The sequence below is a fragment of the Canis lupus genome, chromosome 36, assembly GCF_048164855.1.
Source record: "Canis lupus baileyi chromosome 36, mCanLup2.hap1, whole genome shotgun sequence".
Classification (NCBI taxonomy): Eukaryota; Metazoa; Chordata; class Mammalia; order Carnivora; family Canidae; genus Canis; species Canis lupus.
In genome coordinates, this window is record NC_132873.1 from 23,935,698 (window position 1) to 23,950,220 (window position 14,523).

At 35.3% G+C, this 14,523-nt stretch overlaps 1 protein-coding gene across 4 annotated transcripts in view; it reads left to right on the forward strand.

Annotated features, from left to right (window-relative positions):
• SF3B1 (splicing factor 3b subunit 1) overlaps positions 1-14,523 on the forward strand; it is a 62,192-nt gene that overhangs the window by 41,295 nt on the left and 6,374 nt on the right. For 2 of the 4 annotated variants that reach the window (XM_072812914.1, XM_072812915.1), the window contains exons 8-23: positions 4,081-4,318; positions 5,220-5,432; positions 5,676-5,797; positions 7,085-7,282; positions 7,379-7,480; positions 8,032-8,211; positions 8,930-9,016; positions 9,144-9,414; positions 9,690-9,835; positions 9,942-10,088; positions 10,224-10,349; positions 11,063-11,284; positions 11,572-11,754; positions 11,847-11,958; positions 13,434-13,554; positions 13,898-14,029. In XM_072812914.1, coding sequence (XP_072669015.1) covers positions 4,081-4,318; positions 5,220-5,432; positions 5,676-5,797; positions 7,085-7,282; positions 7,379-7,480; positions 8,032-8,211; positions 8,930-9,016; positions 9,144-9,414; positions 9,690-9,835; positions 9,942-10,088; positions 10,224-10,349; positions 11,063-11,284; positions 11,572-11,754; positions 11,847-11,958; positions 13,434-13,554; positions 13,898-14,029 — 2,600 coding nt within the window. Of the gene's footprint in view, positions 1-4,080; positions 4,319-5,219; positions 5,433-5,675; positions 5,798-7,084; positions 7,283-7,378; positions 7,481-8,031; positions 8,212-8,929; positions 9,017-9,143; positions 9,415-9,689; positions 9,836-9,941; positions 10,089-10,223; positions 10,350-11,062; positions 11,285-11,571; positions 11,755-11,846; positions 11,959-12,965; positions 13,036-13,433; positions 13,555-13,897; positions 14,030-14,523 lie in introns of those variants that run through there. The other 2 variants (XR_012024923.1, XR_012024924.1) reach the window with 2 other exon arrangements.

The following is a 14,523-nucleotide window of genomic DNA, read 5'->3' on the forward strand; positions in this document are numbered from 1 at the left end:
GATGATGATGATGATTTTTAGATTTTCTCTCTAACATGGAGTGTATTAGCCTACTCTTATTGACCTAAGTTAACACAGAGCGGGGTGGCTCAACCAATAGACATTTTTCTCACAGTTTTGAAGGCTTGAAGTCCGGTATCAAGTTGCTGTCTGGTGAAAGTTCTCATTGTGGCTTGCAGAAGGTTGCCTTCTTGCTGTGTTCTCACATGGCCTTTTCTCTGTGTGTGCCTAGAGAGGGCAAGTGAGCTCTGGTGTCTCTTCTGGGGACACCAGTACTATCAGTTTATGGATGGCCCTAACCTTTCGACTTCATTTAACCTAATTACCTCACTAAAGGCCTGATCTAAATACCGGTACATTGGTAGTTAGGGTTTCAACAGAAGTTTTTTTTTGGGAAGACACAGTTCAGTCCATAACCTGGAATAAAGGAATATCCTTTTTGGAATATTAAAATAGATACTTCAGTATTGTCATATTGTGGAGATTAAGTACAATATAGTGATCTTCATTTTCTAGATGGATAATTTAAGTATCTGACCACTGGTGTCACATGGGCAGTGCTACCACATTTCCTTGGTCAGTTTATTTTCCTAGAGAACATACTTGGGGGTTTTTATTGTTTCATTTGTTTGATTAAAATTTTAAAATATTGTGATATTAGTAATAAAATTTGCCCCATAACCATTTTAAGTGTACGATTTAGTGACATTAATTTTACAATGTTGTACAGCTATCTCTACTAATTTCAAAACTTTTTCATTACCTTGAGCAGACTATAAGCAGTTAATTCTCTGTCCCCCTCCAGAGAAAATTTTAAATGAATACCCCCTAAAAAAACCAGAAAAAAACAAAACAAAACAAAAACAAAGGAATATCTCAACAGCTTTTTAGTTGGTGACTTTGTTTCCTGTTTTTCCTTTCCAAAGTAGAAACAATAAAAATAATAATCTGTATTCCTACTATGAAATCTACCAGTATGCCTGTTTATTCTCCTTTACTTGTTTCTTTCTGACTTGTCCATACAGGTGAACAACTTCTGCTAATATACTATTTTTCATCCCTTGTTTCTCCTCAGAGACTTGTGTAATGTCAACTTTTTCTCTGTATCAAGGTTATTATTAGCAAACACAATGTACCCATTTTCCTCTTTAAAAAACAAAAAACTGCAGGAAGCCATCCCTTGATCCTCACAGCCCCTTCTAGCTACCATTCCACTTCTTTCTCTTCACTGCAAAATGCTTTGAATGAATTGTAGAATTCATGAATTATAATTCATGAATTGTAGAGACCTGCAGTCTCTACTTATCTAATCTTTTGCTTCTGTCACTCCACGAAACCATCTCTTAATAAGGTCACTTGACCTCCTTTTGGTAAATCCAAAGGTCAAGTCTCAATCCTCATATCCTGTATCATCCTATCATACATCCTATTTTTTATATATATGTATCAGTGGCATTTGCCCTTACTTGATTTCCTTTTTAGGTTCTGGACTTCAGTCTCTCCTGATCTCCTAAAACTCTCCTCACTGACTCTTGTTCCTCAGTCTTATTTGCTGGATCTTCCTCAGCTTCCTTTAACTTTGGGGTTTTCTAGTGTTCAATCCCTGGACTTCTTTTCCATCTAAATGCACTCCTTAGGATCTCATTCTTGTCTTCATATACCATCTCTATAAGACTGCTCCCAGATATAGAAGTCTGTCCCCTACATCTCTTCTGTTCTCAGGCCTGACAATTTTACTTGGATTTTTTTTTTTTTAATATTTTATTTATTTATTCATGAGAGACACACAGAGAGAGGCAGAGACACAGGCAGAGGGAGAAGCAGGCTCCATGGAGGGAGCCCGATGTGGGACTCGATCCCGGGTCTCCAGGATCACGCTCTGGGGTGAAGGCAGGTGCCAAACCACTGAGCCACCCCGGGATCCCCTTACTTGGATGTTTAATAGGCATTTCAAAACAGATTTTTCTAAAATAAAATTAACTGATTTTCTCTATCCACTCACCCCTTCCAGTCTTTTCCCATGTCTGTCGGCTCAAGCCAGATTCTTAAAGAGTCCTAGCAGTGTCATCCATTCTCTTATCCCATCTTAGTCTCTTATCCCAAATCTTATCCATAAATTTTCTTGGCCCCACCTTTAAATATATTCAGGATCTAACCACTTTTCATGGCCTCAGTCTCTACCACTCTAGTCTAAATCACTATTTTTTTAAGTGTATTTATTTATTTTAGTAATCTCTACACTGGGCTCAAACTCATGACCTCAGGATCAAGAGTTGCATGCTCTTTTGACTGAGCCAGCCAGGTACCTCCTAAGTCAGTATTCTAGCATAGACTACTGTAGTTTTATTTACAGACCATGGCAGTATTTTCCCAAACCCTGAAGTGGGTTATAGTAAACCTAATAATTTCCGAAGACTTCAGTTTAAGATAGAGCCTGAGGAGTTCCCATATGCTTGCTGATCTATGAGAGGATTTGGTTCTATAGAATATAAATTATTACTAAATTTGGGACACCTGGGTGACTCAGCGATTGAGCATCTGCCTTTCGTTCAGGGTGTGATCTCAGGGTCCTTGTAGGAAGGCTGCTTCTCCCTCTGCCAATGTCTCTGTCTCTCTTGTGTTTCTTGTGAATAAATAAATAAAATATTTTTAAAAATCATTAAATTTAATTCTGTAGTTAATAATGCTAATTTTAAAAACCAGGAAAGAGAAACCTCTCTGTTTAATTGCGTGCTCATGAAAACAATTTTTTATTTTTTATTTATTTTTATTTTTTTTTTATTTATTTATGATAGTCACAGAGAGAGAGAGAGAGGCAGAGACACAGGCAGAGGGAGAAGCAGGCTCCATGCACCGGGAGCCTGATGTGGGATTCGATCCCGGGTCTCCAGGATCGCGCCCTGGGCCAAAGGCAGGCGCCAAACCGCTGCGCCACCCAGGGATCCCTGAAAACTAGACACAAGAATTGATTGTGTGTCTTATAAAAACTGTATAGAATCAGATGATGTTTTCTTTCATTCTGGTCACTTAACACAGTTCCATCCTAATCAGTACTATGGGAATTACAGTGGATAGTAGAAAGAGTTTATTTTCTACCTAATCAGCAGGAGGAGCAGTTGCCAAAAATGAAGTTTTGAGTGATTTATGTGCTTTACTCACCTAATGGACAATTTCTCAACCCTGAGTGACACATAGAATTTTTTTAAAGGAGAAAAGTACTTTTAGCCTTAATTTGTTATGGTATTTATGCAAATCTACAAGTGTAAATTCTTAGGTTGGATAGAGCATCCAACTTTAAATATATAAAAGTATATTACAAAACATATGGAATACTTACACATCTTAAATACAAATTTTGTTTTGGCTTATGCTAAAGCACCTATTACTTTGATAGTATAGTGTCTTGCACTATGCAGGTTCTTCTATCATGGGCTATCTAATGCCTTGAATCACCTACTCCTTGAGGTGATTTTCCTGGTCTCTGAACTAAAATGGAAGCTGTGATTACTCTACCTCTAATCTTTTCTTCATTAATCTTGTCAGCATCAGTTAGAATAGTATTTCAAATGTGATTGCAAATTTCGGGGATTGAAATCATGTGGCAGTATCTAGCTATAATTTCCCAGGTGATCCAAAATATACTTACATTAGTTAAATATGCACACAAAATTGAATAAAACCACAAAAATAGTGTTTCTTAGAACTCATAGATAGATGTCTCTAAGCCCAGTTTGGGAAGTATTGATATAATTAAAGCTGAAAAAAAAAAATAAAGCTGAAATTTTTTGATTGTAGATCTAGACAGAGAAGGCTTAGTGATTTTTCTCAAAAATAGTGGTGTATCCAAGACTCGCATTAAAAATACATTGTGTGTATTTTTTTTTTAAGCTAGGGCTTTTTAAAACTTTACATTGTTTTTAGCCAAACATACTTGCTATAAAGCAGGTATCTCTTAAGCAGAGTAATTTACTCTCATTTGTATAGAGTAAGACTAAAACATTTGTTTACGATTTTTTTGTTAGAAATTTTCTAGTTTTTTTATGTGGGTATGTGAAATAAAGTTCTTTTTGCTTTGTTAAGACCCCTGGACATACCCCTTCCTTAAGATGGGATGAGACACCAGGTCGTGCAAAGGGAAGTGAGACTCCTGGAGCAACCCCAGGCTCAAAAATATGGGATCCTACACCTAGTCACACACCAGCGGGAGCTGCTACTCCTGGACGTGGGGATACACCAGGCCATGCAACACCAGGCCACGGAGGCGCAACTTCCAGTGCTCGTAAAAACAGATGGGATGAGACCCCCAAAACAGAAAGAGGTACATCTAGGGGAATCTTCGTGTGTGTTGGGGTAAAATATTGATTTGATGAGTGGTATGTTTATAGAGGAAATCTGTTCACAGCTCTAGTCCTGGGTAGAAGGGTAAATTATCAGCCACTTTGGGGATAAAGAACTAAGGAGACCATATACCTAATTCTTTTGCCTTCTTGAAAACATAAAATTTACTATTTTAACCATCTTAACTGTACAGTTCAGTGGTGTTAAATACATTCACAGTGTTAAGTACATTCACCATTACCACTAATCATTTCTAGAACTTTTCATCATCCTGAACAGAAACTGTATCCATTAAACAACTCCCCATTTCCTCTTCCTCCTAGCCCCTCGTAATCTCTGTTTTTTGGTATAAATTTGCCTGAATCTCTTTATTTTTTTGTGTAAACTATTTAAAGCTACTTTTTGTTAATTCTTTATGAGATTAGTTGTGACAAGTTAAGACTTCATAGTACATGTGTTATATTAAAATTTTAAAAAGAATTTTTAATGATATGAGAGAGTGCTTAACATGTGGATGAAAGAAGCAGTTTAGAGTTGTACATGCAGAATAATCTTGACTATACCGAGAAATCAGAAGTAGCTCAAGACACATGAAGTGGCTCTCTCTGGGTTGTGAGATTATGCCTGGTTAAAAAATACTGTTTTCCTATTCCTTAGTGGTTACTACGTTTTTGTAGTCAGCGGGAAAAAAAGAAAAAACCAGGATAAATATGAAATGAAGGTTAACTCTTTAAATGGGTCTCCATTTTAAGAATATCCTGTTCTTGAACTTGACCAGTTTTAACACGTTAGCTCTTTGAGAATAAGCAGTAATTTTTTTGACCGTGGTTAAAGTTTTATATTTCTTTACTTTTTTTTTTTTTTTTTTTTTTTTTTTTAAGATACTCCTGGGCATGGAAGTGGATGGGCTGAGACTCCTCGAACAGACCGAGGTGGAGACTCAATTGGTGAAACACCAACTCCGGGAGCCAGTAAAAGAAAGTCACGTTGGGATGAAACACCAGCTAGTCAGATGGGTGGAAGCACACCTGTTCTGACCCCTGGAAAGACACCAATTGGCACACCAGCCATGAACATGGCTACCCCTACTCCAGGTAGGAAATCTCCCATTAGAAAGAATTCTTTTCCTAGAAATATTTTGGTTTCTTTTTTCTCTCTGGTATTCTGTGTGCTATTAACAACAATTTTTAGCAAGAATGATGGATTATAAAAAGCTTTGATTTGCATTTATAATACAAAGCCATTATAATTGATATTAACTATTTTATATCCCAAGGACCTATGTAATGATAAAGATTTGCACTATGGATTTTTACAGAAATTTCCTCTTTTGGTAGGTCACATAATGAGTATGACTCCTGAACAGCTTCAGGCGTGGCGGTGGGAAAGAGAAATTGATGAGAGAAACCGCCCCCTTTCTGATGAAGAATTAGATGCTATGTTCCCAGAAGGATATAAGGTAATAATGAATATCAGGGTGGTGATATTTAGGATGTGAATTTTATTTAAATGTTTTTTGAAAAAGTTATTTGGTCAAGTTCATATTGGCCTTGCCCAAATTTACTACAGCTATTCCATTCTTTTAGCTGTTTCCAAGTATATTTCAGTTCCAAAAAGTAAGAGATGAAAAAAAATGAATGATATGAAGCTTTTATCACTTTTGGAAAGTGAGAAATTTCAAGGACTTCTGGGACCATACTTTAAGAACTGCTGCCTTGGTGGTATGGAATAGCTCGCTGCTTTAGTTTATCAACAGTCCCAGGATTAAGCTCACATTAGATCATCATTTACTTTGTGCCTCACAAGATTTTGTATACTTAAGTTCATGGGTTGCAAATGAACACAGAAAATACTCTCAATGATAGCAAGTTGAAGTTGGTTTTCAATTTTCTACCTGGGACTCAGGAACCATTTGCTGATCTAAAGGTAGCCTGTGGTCATAGGGCTGGAACCTATGACGTCTAGATGGCCTTTACAGAGCCTTATGTTGCCTGCCAGTGTCTGCTGCTTTTTTGAGTTTGTATATATATGATTTTCTCCTTATTAGGTTTATATCAGAATGTTTTAAGTATGCATGAATTTCTGCTATAAACTTATAGCCTCCATAAAATGTGGGTATAGACACTCTACAACTTACTGTTGACTGAGTGTCTTCTCAGTTGCAGTCATTGATTTCCTTAATATCAATAGGAGAGAAAAGTCCAAGTGAATCTTAGGTGAAGTTTTTGGTTTAATCAAATGTCATATTTTATAGGGCTTTGGTAAATATTTTACTTTTGGTTTTTATGCATTTAGTTTTATGCATTTAACTCATTTTTGTCAAGCAACTTAAATATTACGATTTTTTGCTTTTTATAAAAGTGCAGAGATTAATGTGAATGGTTTTTCATTTTATTAAAATTAACCCTTTATTTGCATTTTGTGAGTTTACTTCGTTTATGATATACTGGCTCACCAACATGTTTATATGGGTTAATGTTTGAAAGTGATTAGAATTTTATAAGCCTGCCTCAGGTATCCTCATTTTCCCACATTCCTAATATATTTAATTAGCAGATGAGAAATATGAATGGTGTCATACAGATTTTAAATACAAGGTAGAAAGATGGGATCAATATTAATTCTTGTTTCCAAGCAAAAAGCTTCTAGCTAATAAACTGTAAGATGTTTTAAGTGCAAGTACTATTCATTATGTTACTACTTTATAAAGTCAAGACAATCCTAAACTATCTTTTACCTGTATTAGGTACTTCCTCCTCCAGCTGGTTATGTTCCTATTAGAACTCCAGCTCGAAAGCTGACAGCAACTCCAACACCTTTGGGTGGCATGACCGGTTTCCACATGCAAACTGAAGATAGAACTATGAAAAGTGTTAATGACCAACCATCCGGAAATCTCCCATTTTTAAAACCTGATGATATTCAGTACTTTGATAAGCTTTTGGTAAGTGTAATAGAATTAAAATACTACTTTTTATTTAGGACTTACAAATCGCAAGATCTTAATCTACCTTCGCATTTTCTTTCTTTTCACTATTAGGTTGATGTTGATGAATCAACACTTAGTCCAGAAGAGCAAAAAGAGAGAAAAATAATGAAGCTGCTTTTAAAAATTAAGAATGGAACACCTCCAATGAGAAAGGTAAGTACCAGTTCACTAAATCATTAGGTTCACTATAATTTTATGTTTAGAAATTTAAAATTAACCTCTTCATCTTTATCAAGGTCATAGTATAAGAGAAAGAAAGGCATGTGGTATGAGAGATTTAGCTTTTTGATCAATTATATGCTAATAAGGATGTTGAAAAATGAGATTCTCCTTTTTGTTCTCAGGACCTTTAAAACATGCTGAAGACACTAAGGTAATTAGTGGAATTATGTGAGGAATTACATTAATACATGTAATTTGAAGATGGGCAGTTCTTTAGCAGACGTTAAGGAGTTTTTTATTGTAACCTGTGGCTCTATTCTTTACCAAATTATCCTTTTTATGAATTAACTGAAAACATCGAACTTCAGTCACAGGAGTTCAAACTTCAGAGTAATTTGATGGGAATGTACTCATGCTACTATGTGTATGATGTCTGTGAAACTTACACTAAAAAATTAAGTCATAGAAAATCATGGAGTAATTTGCTTGTTCAGAATGCTTTTAATTCTAAAGGAACACCTCTTACTCTTTTTATCCCCCAGGCTGCATTGCGTCAGATTACTGATAAAGCTCGTGAATTTGGAGCTGGTCCTTTGTTTAATCAGATTCTTCCACTCCTGATGTCTCCTACACTGGAGGATCAAGAGCGTCATTTACTTGTGAAAGTTATTGATCGAATATTATACAAACTTGATGACTTAGTTCGACCATATGTGCACAAGGTTGGTTGTTTTCCTCAAATAGTGTTATTACTGGTTGAATATTTTATAACATAAAAGGAATTCATGGATTTTTAAAACCAGCTTATTTGTGAAATTTTTAAAATTCTGCAAAAGTAATAGCTGATGTATGCATTCACAGTAAAAAGGGAAATTTCACCGTCCTGCAAGACACTGAGTTAACCAAAACTAAATTTACATGTCGTCTTAGACCCTTTTCTTTGCACAAACATACATCATACATATACAAATGTACATGTAGAAGGAACTTTATGTCATCTTTACCTTAATGGGATCATATTAATCATTTTTTCTTTCATTTCTTTTTATTGGTATTACACTAGGATGAGAAAAGATGTGTATCTGAAGCATACCATTTATTGTTAAGGACCCATCTTTTTGCTGGTGGTAATAATGGTTTAGAATTGTAAAATGAAGGTTGATGTATACAGTTACTATCTTTTAAAATGTTGACTGTTAGCCTATATGATTAATAGTTCTCCCCAGTTTTTATATATCTTGAGATTGCATCATTAAAATTTTTAATTTGTCCCTTGATTAACAAAGTACCCTGGTAATTATAAATTTCCTGGTAAAAATATGTTTTGTATGCTTGTGTGTTAAGTAACATAAATGCCCTGTAATTTTTTTCTATATTTAATTTTGTTACGAGTATGCCATTAGTAATTGATGTGAAAATGTAGCTCTTTTTCTTTTTCAGATCCTTGTGGTCATTGAACCATTGTTGATTGATGAAGATTACTATGCTAGAGTGGAAGGTCGAGAGATTATTTCTAATTTGGCAAAGGTATTTACATTACATTATATTTCTAGAGAAGAAACTTTTATATCCAACAATGGGATTGTTTGGGTATAGAAAGAATTCAGAGTTAATGTTATCAACTGATGACTGTTCTTTTTTTTTGACTTTTTAGGCTGCTGGTCTGGCTACTATGATTTCTACCATGAGACCTGATATAGATAACATGGATGAGTATGTCCGTAACACGACAGCTAGAGCTTTTGCTGTTGTAGCCTCTGCCCTGGGCATTCCTTCATTGTTGCCCTTCTTAAAAGCCGTGTGTAAAAGCAAGAAGTCCTGGCAAGCGAGACACACTGGTATTAAGATTGTACAGCAGATAGCTATTCTTATGGGCTGTGCCATCTTGCCACATCTCAGAAGTTTAGTTGAAATCATCGAACATGGTGAGTTGTAATACAACTTTGTCTATCTTTTTATAAGACAGGTATCCAGAAATTTGGGCTACTGATTTGTAGAGATAAATGGAAGGGCTTCAACTACATGAACACATAGTTTATGATGGGATTTGTAACATCTAAATTAGAGGCTGTGATTCACACTGGCTTTTGCCTCATTTTGACTAATGTGAACAGATTTCTGCAGTTTGATTAAATGATGAGGTTGTGGAAATTACGAAATGTTATCACTTAATAGTTACAACCCTTGTTTGGTTTTCTAGGTCTTGTGGATGAGCAACAGAAAGTTCGGACCATTAGCGCTTTGGCCATTGCTGCCTTGGCTGAAGCAGCAACTCCATATGGTATCGAATCTTTTGATTCTGTGTTAAAGCCTCTGTGGAAGGGTATCCGCCAACACAGAGGAAAGGTTGGTTAACTAAATAGATTTTATTTTTCTTTTGATTTTTCTTCACTGAAGTTAAGGCAACTTAAATCTAATTTATTAATTATATGTATTTTTTATTTTAAAATAGGGTTTGGCTGCTTTCTTAAAGGCTATTGGGTATCTTATTCCTCTTATGGATGCAGAATATGCCAACTACTATACTAGAGAAGTGATGTTAATCCTTATTCGAGAATTTCAATCTCCTGATGAAGAAATGAAGAAAATTGTGCTGAAGGTAATTGTTTCAAATTTTTGTCCCGTATTTGTTTCTGTAAATTGGGTGTGTTTCATGGTTCAAAGAGAATGTTAATGTTAAAACAACTATTGTGTGTTACAAGGCCAATTTTACTATTATTTTTTAACCTTTTAGGTGGTGAAGCAGTGTTGTGGAACAGATGGTGTAGAAGCAAACTACATTAAAACAGAGATTCTTCCTCCTTTTTTTAAACACTTCTGGCAACACAGAATGGCTTTGGACAGAAGAAATTACCGACAGGTAAACTTTTATTGTAAAAAATATTTTCAAGGGGTGCCTGGCTGGTTCAGTGAGTAGAGCATGTGACTCTTGATCTCAGAGTTGTGAGTTCAAGTCCCACATTGGTCATGGACCCCACTTTTTAAAAAGGGTATGTATGTATGTATGTATTTATTTATTTATTTATTTAAAGATTTCTTTATTCATGAGAGACACACACACACAGGCAGAGGGAGAAGCAGACTCTATGCAGGGTGCCTGATGCAGGACTGGATCCCGGACCCCAGGATCCCAGGATCACGTCCCGAGCCAAAGGCAGATGCTCAACCGCTGAGCCACCCAGGCGTCCCTAAAAAATATTTTTAAAAAATGCTTTCAACTAATTCTTCAGTCAGAGTGAATAAATGTTAACGTATTATTTTTTTCCTGGTTACCTCATAGTATGTGCCTGATTGTGAAAGGAAATTGATTTTAGTCAACCATTTAACTTCGTTTTGATTTTGCATCCTAGGATAAATACCCAACTATGAATTAATGTCTTTGTCAGTTAAATGAAATGCTTAATCTGGCTAGGAATACATGATTACAGTCTAACCTTAAATCACTTTGACTTCTACTCACATTTATGTTTTTTGGTCACCTTTCTCTTAAGGGTTTTAAAACCGGAGTTAACTCTTCTCAGCATTTTTGCAGACCTGAATATATCTAAAAGGTTTTTTTCCTTCTCTTTTTAGTTAGTTGATACTACTGTGGAGTTGGCAAACAAAGTAGGTGCGGCAGAAATTATATCCAGAATTGTGGATGATCTGAAAGATGAAGCTGAACAGTACAGAAAAATGGTGATGGAGACAATTGAGAAAATTATGGGCAACTTGGGAGCAGCAGATATTGATCATAAACTTGAAGAACAGCTGATTGATGGTATTCTTTATGCTTTCCAAGAACAGACTACAGAGGTAAGGATACTAATTATTTTGGCAAATTGCTGCTGACTTTCATATTTGTAAAACACATTACTTTTCAAGCAAGTAATTATCACTAAAATGTAATTGGATTTAAAATGTTTTAAATGTTCATGTTCTCATTCCAGTTGTCTGAGGAAATACGCTTACTTAAGTTTTTAGATTACATTTTGTTATATTAGTATTTTTAAACTATTCAATCACAAACGGAATTATCTAGTTCTCAGTGAATATAGTTTAAAAATATAACTCAGCTTTTTTTTTTTTTTTTTTTTTTTTAGGACTCAGTAATGTTGAATGGCTTCGGCACAGTGGTCAATGCTCTTGGCAAACGAGTCAAACCTTACTTGCCTCAGATCTGTGGTACAGTTTTGTGGCGTTTAAATAACAAATCAGCAAAAGTCAGGCAACAGGCAGCTGACTTGATCTCTCGAACTGCTGTTGTCATGAAGACTTGTCAAGAGGTAAACTTTTGTATGAGGTTCTTATTTCCTCACCATATAGTTTCATGTAAATGGTAACATTTTAACATGTTTTTTTTTTTTTATTATTACAGGAAAAGTTGATGGGGCACTTGGGTGTTGTTTTGTATGAATATTTGGGTGAAGAGTACCCTGAAGTATTGGGCAGCATTCTGGGAGCACTGAAGGCCATTGTAAATGTAATAGGTATGGAAATTGCTGGTCATGTAAGAATTTTTTTGTTTTGTTTTTTAAACTTTTTTGTTGAAAGTAAAATATAGAATTATATTTAGGAGTTGAGTGATTTCTGAGATTTTGTTTTTTAAGCACTTTAAAATTAGAGTAAAGTCAGGATGTCACAATAGTCTTGTTTCCTAAAACTCATTTATGTACTTTAAAACGAGAAAAGAGGGCAAGTTTAGGACTGTAAGAGAAGTGGGAATAGTTACAACTCAAAAAACTTTGAAGTCCAATGGAATAGAGAATCCTAATAAAAATAGTTTCTCACCTGAAATGTATTTGGGGGGTAGGGTGGGAGGAGACAATGCTGAAGTTTTAGTTTAGTTTTAGGACAAAATATATATTTAACCTTGAATTAGTAAATGATTATGGCAGGTTTTTCTGTTGGCTATTATGTTCCAGTAACATAACCAGGGAGAAAGTGAATTTTTCAAGTTGTGGTCTCATTTTTATATCTAATTCTTTATCCATTCAGTTTTCAAACCCAAAGTAAAGATAGGAGTATATTACAAATGCTCTTGGGTATGGAGAGCGAAGATTTTATTATTTAAGGACATCATGATGAAGCAAACAAATGGTCTCTTGTGTTTAATCTTTCATTGCAATTGAACATGACTGTTGGGAAAGTAACTTCTCTTTGGTTCAGAGGAGCCAAAATAACCTAGCAGGAGGTCAGAATAGCTGGCTGTGAGAGCCACTTTTTCTCATTTTATTTAGTAAGGGGTTTTTATGCAATGTAGGAGATCTTTGAACCATTGCATTTACATATAACCCCCAATCTAGCCCTGTCTTCTATACTTGATTTGCCAAAAATCAGTTACTTGGCCACTTGTGGGGCTCTGGTTTTCAGGGAGTTGTAAACCATATTGTTGATCAGGGAAACATGGGAAAAGCAATGGAGAGAGAATCAGAACAAGCAATTCTAGTTAGAGCAAGAGCCCCTGCCAGCTGCCTCCTTTTTTCTCTCTTCATAGGTGTAAATACCATCCAAGTATGCCCTGCATTGCAGGGAGACTGGAGATCTGTTTGTTTTGCAGTTAAAGGGTAAGGGGGCCCTTCCTGGAAAATTTTGCTTTAATTTACATGTCTACCTCTGGCTTATATTGTTGTGTATGGCCGGAACATAAACTGTCCCCATATTTAAATGTGAGTGTACAAATACATTTCAGAACCAGATAAAACTTTTTTTTGTTGTTGAGTATCCCATCATTCTTTAAATCACTTCACTAATTTCTTTCATTTCTATGCATAATCAGAAGTTTTAATAAAAAGTTAAAAACAATACTGAGTCTGGTCAGAATCTGGGGCTTTTTCTTTCCATAGGCAGCTGTAAGTTTATATATATGCCTAGTCATGTGTATTACATTGCTAAGTAAAAGGTAAAATGAACAAAGGGTATTGTTCAAGAGTTTATTGATAGTGTGTTGACTTCTATTAAATAGGTATGCATAAGATGACCCCACCAATTAAAGATCTCCTGCCTAGACTCACCCCCATCTTAAAGAACAGGCATGAAAAAGTACAAGAAAATTGTATTGATCTTGTTGGACGTATTGCTGACAGGTAAGTAGATTACCTAAACATTTTTATGAGCTGTTTGGTTGGTTGTGAGCTTTTGGTTTTAACAGTTAGCCACTTTTTATTCACTGCACATTTCTTTAATGTTGTTAATAGAAGTATATATGATAAGACTACCCAGTGAAATTTTCAGTGAAATTTCAATTTAGATGGTAATGAAGAGGTGGCAATATAGTTTTAAGATTAAACCATCCTTTCTGAAGAGTAACATTTTTTTATTTAATGCTTAAACTGAGTAGGTAATCATGTTTTGAGAATTGAATTTTTGTAAGATTACCTTCTAAAATTTCTTGTTATGGAACAAATTAACTTTTTTCTTTTTAAATAGGGGAGCTGAGTATGTGTCTGCAAGAGAATGGATGAGGATTTGCTTTGAACTTCTGGAGCTCTTAAAAGCTCACAAAAAAGCTATTCGTAGAGCCACAGTCAACACATTTGGCTACATTGCAAAGGCCATTGGGTGAGTATTACTTACTTTTATACATATGTTTTTAACTTTGTAATAAACCCATTGTGTTGAAAAACTTGTTTCTTAAGTAATCTCTAAAGGGCATGGTATGAGTAATGCAATTGAGAAAAAGCACATTTAACCGATGACCTTCAATATTTGAGATGTTTTCTTAAATTTCAAATTGAATTAAAATAGGAGAGCTTTAGGTTTTTAAAAAAAGTATATATATATTTATTTATTTATTTATTTTTAGAGAGTAAGCACGGTGGGGAGTGGCAGAGGGGGAGAGAGAGAGTCCTAAGCAAATTTGGGGCTCAATCTCATGACCCTGAGATCATGACCTGAGCTGAGATCAAGAGTCAGACGCTTAATTGACTGAGCCACCCAGGCACCCCTAGATGGAGAGTCTTATATTTTAATTTAATCACACCGCAGATATTTTCAGAAAGGAAAATGGTACCATCTTTAGAATCATTCCAAATTTTTGTTGGTCTTTTTCAGGA